The sequence below is a fragment of the Salmo salar genome, chromosome 16, assembly GCF_965601325.2.
Source record: "Salmo salar chromosome 16, fSalSal1, whole genome shotgun sequence".
Lineage (NCBI taxonomy): Eukaryota > Metazoa > Chordata > Actinopteri > Salmoniformes > Salmonidae > Salmo > Salmo salar.
The window spans coordinates 9,554,517-9,559,701 of NC_138306.1; the positions used below are offsets into that span (position 1 = coordinate 9,554,517).

General features: G+C 43.4%; 1 protein-coding gene across 1 annotated transcript; it reads right to left on the reverse strand.

Moving 5' to 3' along the window:
• Positions 1–309: 309 nt before the first annotated feature.
• On the reverse strand, positions 310–4,791 carry LOC106573116 (dual specificity protein phosphatase 6). Its single transcript, XM_014147824.3, has 3 exons — positions 3,828–4,791; positions 3,181–3,615; positions 310–2,111 (listed from the first exon to the last, which is right to left on the reverse strand). Exons 1-3 carry the CDS (start codon positions 4,225–4,227, stop codon positions 1,798–1,800), a joined length of 1,149 nt encoding a protein of 382 aa, XP_014003299.1. The 5' UTR covers positions 4,228–4,791; the 3' UTR covers positions 310–1,797.
• Positions 4,792–5,185: the final 394 nt, after the last annotated feature.

Genomic DNA, 5,185 nt, shown 5'->3' on the forward strand with positions numbered 1-5,185 from the left:
ATGTTATACAACACTGGTGGTGTGACAACGTGTTAAGTGTTATTTGTATTGGATAATTGCTGCATTTGAGAGCTGTATTAACCTTTGTGGTTAAAGAACACCCATATGTTTGTGAATGGCTCCTTCTGTGTCATCTGGCTGATGATTGTCACGTGCGCACACACACACACACACACACACCACACAGTATGTGCGATGGTTAAAGTGGAACCGAGGAGTTGGAGAGTCCACTTACAGTACATAAAGTCACTGTGTGGACACTGTGTAACAAACATCAACAAACTGTTGAGCAATGAAAAAAGTCATTGGTAGAAGTAGACAAAATAGTAATTTATTAATAACTTATAATTTCTTTACATTCGTAAGAGAGGAGTGTAGACTCGAGGAGTGGTGGGTGTTGAAACCAAAATGTCTTTCCCCATAGACAGGCCTTCTCTCAGAAGGGAGGGACAACAAAATCCTCCCATAATCAGGATTTTTTTTTCTCAATCAACAAATAACTGCATTTCACAGAGGCAAGGTGAGCAAGGCATACTGCTTTGTCAACATCTCCCAGACTTTGAAAAGCCTTGACCACAGATAAGAATTAACTTATGTTAACCCTCATTGTTCCCCACTAAACATCAACATAAACAGAACTGTAGCAATCTTAAGTTGGCTTCCATAAAGCTATTTCTGCCTTACTTAACTGAATAACAAATCAAGTTTCTTAACATAGCCATGCACTGACAGTTTCAGTGATTTGTTGTAAAATTATAAATTTTGCTATGGCTCAATTTGGTAGAATTGTGATAGGTGGTGAAAGCATAGCTCGGGCAAAGTCCTTTGAGCGTTAATGCACAATAACACATCTATGTACAGAACTAAGGCATACAACCAAGGTGACTCTGATTTGTGTGAGGGTGGGTGCAAAAATGGCCTGTCGGCTGAATTCATTTATAAAGCAAATATATGAAATATATTACACATATACATTTTTTTACGATTCTTGGAAAACCACACTACATTTTTTTGGCATAATAAACTTAAACATACTGATCAATAAACAGTTGGTTTGCTTAGATAAAGTAGAAGATGAAAAGAAAATGATTCAATACCCACTTGTTGCAAAGGGTATACTAGAGCAAGGCTTTACTTTATTGTCTTTTATATTAAGAAATATACACATGTATAAATGATTCAAATGACACCACACATGTAAAATGTAGTTCAATATACTGTGGCGTCTTAACCGGGGGTGTTTTACCCTAAACAGGCAAATCTTCACAGAAGACATGTAATATGCACCCGAAAAAAATTATTGAAGGTGCGAGTGCTAGCACAAAAAACAAAAAGTATTTATAGTCATATATACAGAACAATCATGTCTCTTTGGCACACCAGCCTTTCATTGTGAAGTTAAACGTACACTTGACCACCAGATCACTTTACGTCTCTTTCAACCCGTTGACAAAAAAATTGAGGCAAAAACCTAGTCTAGTCCAGTCCAAAAGTAATATAGGGTTCTAGAAAGTTATTGTGCTTTCTTTTTCTCTCTCTTCCCCATCTTCTCTCTTTCATTCTTTCTTTCTTTCTCTATCCCCGTTTTTGCAGCAGCTGCTTCTGAGCCTTTTGGCAGACCGACCACGTGCCCCTTCAGCAGCCATGCTTGGCAGCTGGTAACCTCAAGCCAACTGTGTCAATAACGGCAGGATGTCATCATGTCACAACAGGTGACGGAAATAAAGTAGAGAAACATTGCAGCGTTTCAGGTTTCATTAAATCTCCAAGCCAGTAGGGGGCGACGATGGCGCTGCCTCACGTAGACTCCAGAGGGTCCAGCTGGAAGACGTTGTGGTTGGTGGGGGTGGTGAAGTACAGGGGTTGTGTGGGGGCCACAACCCGGTTATCGCAGGGGCTCTTCAGGCCCAGGGTGCGCTCAAAGTCCAGGAGTTGGCCCATGAAGTTGAAGTTGGGCGAGATGTTGGACTTCTTCATCTTGACAATGTCGTAGGCGTCGTTCATGGACAGGTTGAGCTTCTGCATGAGGTACGCCACGGTGACTGTCACCGAACGGCTGATGCCGGCCAGACAGTGGACCAGGACGCCACATTTCTGACTGCGAGCCTCATCTGAGAAGGAGGTGAAAAAAGAGGAAGAACATGTTATAGACTTTAGTCAGATATGCATAATGTGTATCCTGAGAAAACACAGCGATACAAAAACAATTGCTCTGAACATATACATACTGAAAAAGAAACTTAGGCTGTGGAAGGATTAGTGGAAGGGCAACCAGATAAAACAGTGCCTGTGGTCAACACTGACTAAACCAGTTCCACGTTTAAGCGGCGGAAGTCTGAAATGATCATAAGTCTCAGGCCCAGACACATCCATCAACAAACCGCTGTGGTACTCCCGGCACAAACAGAGCCGACATTCTTTAATTTGGCCTGGAGTACCACGACTTGGAAATTAACTATTAATGCTCTATCAGGCTGCCCGAGTTACTTGATAATGGTGCCATTAGGGCGTATAAACGTAGGAGTTATGAGGGAACCCTGTCAGGGCTAACAGGATGTCAACAGAGCCTGTAAATGGCTCTCTTTGTGAAGGGAACACATCGCTGGGCTGTCCTAGATTACTTTCAATGGCCGCTTCCTTCCTGTTGTGCTCAAATTACCCCCTCCCTCCACTCTTTCTCCCCCTCTCCAATTTCCACACAGGCCTTTGTATTACAATTACACAAGCCTGAGGTAAGCTAGGCCCCGGCTGCAGACCAAAAAAAGCAGACACAGGAAGTGTTCCATTGAAGTTTAATCATTGTAATTTGGGAGTAGTTTGTTGTTATGGGGCATAGAACTAGAATAGAATGTATCTGCTTGGCACAATGGACTTAATCTGGTTCCCTCTGTATTATTCTCCTTGATTGACTGATAAGAAAGTACTCTAGGACACATATAATCCAAATTACACAATAACAACTAAAGAACTTCCTGGCGATAAGATATCTTATTAATACGTTTAAGTTCCTGTACTGTGGGCCGGTGGTTTTCACTTGTTAGGCCAATATAAGCGTAAATGTACAACAACTATAAAATAGACCTGTTTTATTTATTAACCCTGTGCGTTAAAATGAATTATTGTGCGTAAATTAGAATAGGCGAGGTATCTGTGTGCTTGAATGTAAGTTATTGCGTTTACCTATGAAGCTAATGGCTTCCGGGAAGAACTGTGACAGATTTTGGCTCCAGTGATCAGAGATGGGGATCTGCTTGTACTTGAATTCCCCGGCGTTCTCGAACATGTTGGGCAGGTTCGGAGTCACGTTCAGAATGTACTTGATGCCGAACTCTTCTAGAATGTCTAGGTTGGTGGAATCCTTGGCGCAGCCCAGGTAGAGGTGCGGGAGGATCTCCACTGGGAAGGAGGGCTGGGGGTTGGAGAGGGGACTGCCATCTGAGTCTGTGGCGCTGCTTGGGTCCCTGTCGATGTCGGACTCGATGTCGGATGAGTCGGAGCTTATTCGCAGCCCCCCGAGGCCGAGCACCTGGGCCGTGGGAGAACTGCTATTGAAAGAACCATCAAGATTGGTCTCGCACAGGGCAGGGAACTCGGCTTGGAATTTATTGAAACCACCTGTAAGATGAAGGAAATAATATTGTTAGACAAATCCGTTGATATAACAGGCCGTGGCTACACAATGTGATGACCTAATATATTTGCATTATTATATACGTTTTAGCGCCAAATGCATCCAAATATTCACTTATTCATTATTAATGTATTTACCGAATTAGGCCAACATTTTAGTAGAAAATATGCGCTTCTGGAAAAACAACAACACTCACCTTCAAGGTAAAACGCCTTGTAGCCCTCGTCTTTCATCTTCTTCAGGAGCAAGCCCAGCACAGAGCCCCCGTCCACATTTTCGTTCCATTCCCTGCTGTACTCGTCATACAGCACGATAGTGTCCGTCTTGCACCTCCGCGCAAATCTCTCCCGGTCCTCGCCGTTTGAGAGCAGGCACTTGATGGGAAGATTGCCCTTCTTCAGCCGCCGGAGCATCAGGCTTGGGATGGCCACGTTAATCGCCGTTTCGACGTGCGAGGACTCGTATAGCTCCAGCGCTCTGCAGTCCATTACCAATAGGCAGTCTTTGCGCGTCTGGAGCTGCTTTTGCAGCCACTCCACGGTCTTGCTGATTGCCATTACCGATTCGAACTGAGCGGGCTTGGGCTTGTCAAGCATTTAGCAAAACAAATATGTTCACTTTACTGCAGGAAAATTATGTGGTTGGTCCCTGTAGGCTACAGCAAAAGGCCGTCAACGTTATGACGACTGGGGCATTGAGGAAATGGCAGCGCACATTGGTCGAGAAAAAAACATATTCTGGAATAACTGCAGAAATGAAAACGGATATAGGCTATTGCATTTCTCACGAAAATTAGAAAAACACGAATTTCTTAGATTTCCGACTGCAGATTGCCTATACACTAGCACTCATTCATGCAGCGGCTGGAAGAATGTCCATGTATTTATTTATCAATGACTCACTAGCCAGCACTGACGTTGTCTTCGTATTATATAACTCAGGCTTTTGCTGTAGAAAATATTCTTCTTCTGTAAAAATCAAAATTAAACGGATTGATTGCAGGACAGTTGCAAAGCATTTGTCACCTATTTCCAATAATGAATTTAATCTTCTGTCGTCTATTCCCAACCTTCTCGTTGTGAATAAGCCTCTTTTGTTGTTGTAGAGGCTGGTTCGTTGATGATGTGCTTTCCGCAGCGCCAAGCTAGTGAATGGTTACAAACGCGAGGCGTTTCAATGGATACATTATATCCGCCAGCCAATCAGAGGGCGCCGAGCAATCGTTGCCCTGGAAACGGGGCCGGATGGAAGAAACTGTGTTGATGAATTGTTAATAAGTTTGTCATTCACAAAAACGGAAAGGAATTTCCTCTCGGGATCAAGTGAGTGCAAACAAACAGAAGCGGCACTGCAGGGGAAGGAAGGAGAGGGCTATTACTTATTGCGTAGAGGGGGATCCTACCCTTGTCCTCAGATTTCTTAATGTCAAAGTTGCGCTATGACAAGTTATTTGCACGGTGAGGCAGAGTTGTAGAGAGGTAGCCTATTTGCGTACGGGACACATTATTGCTTTTTGGAACGTTTTGCAACCTCTGTCTAAATTAATCCGTTTTT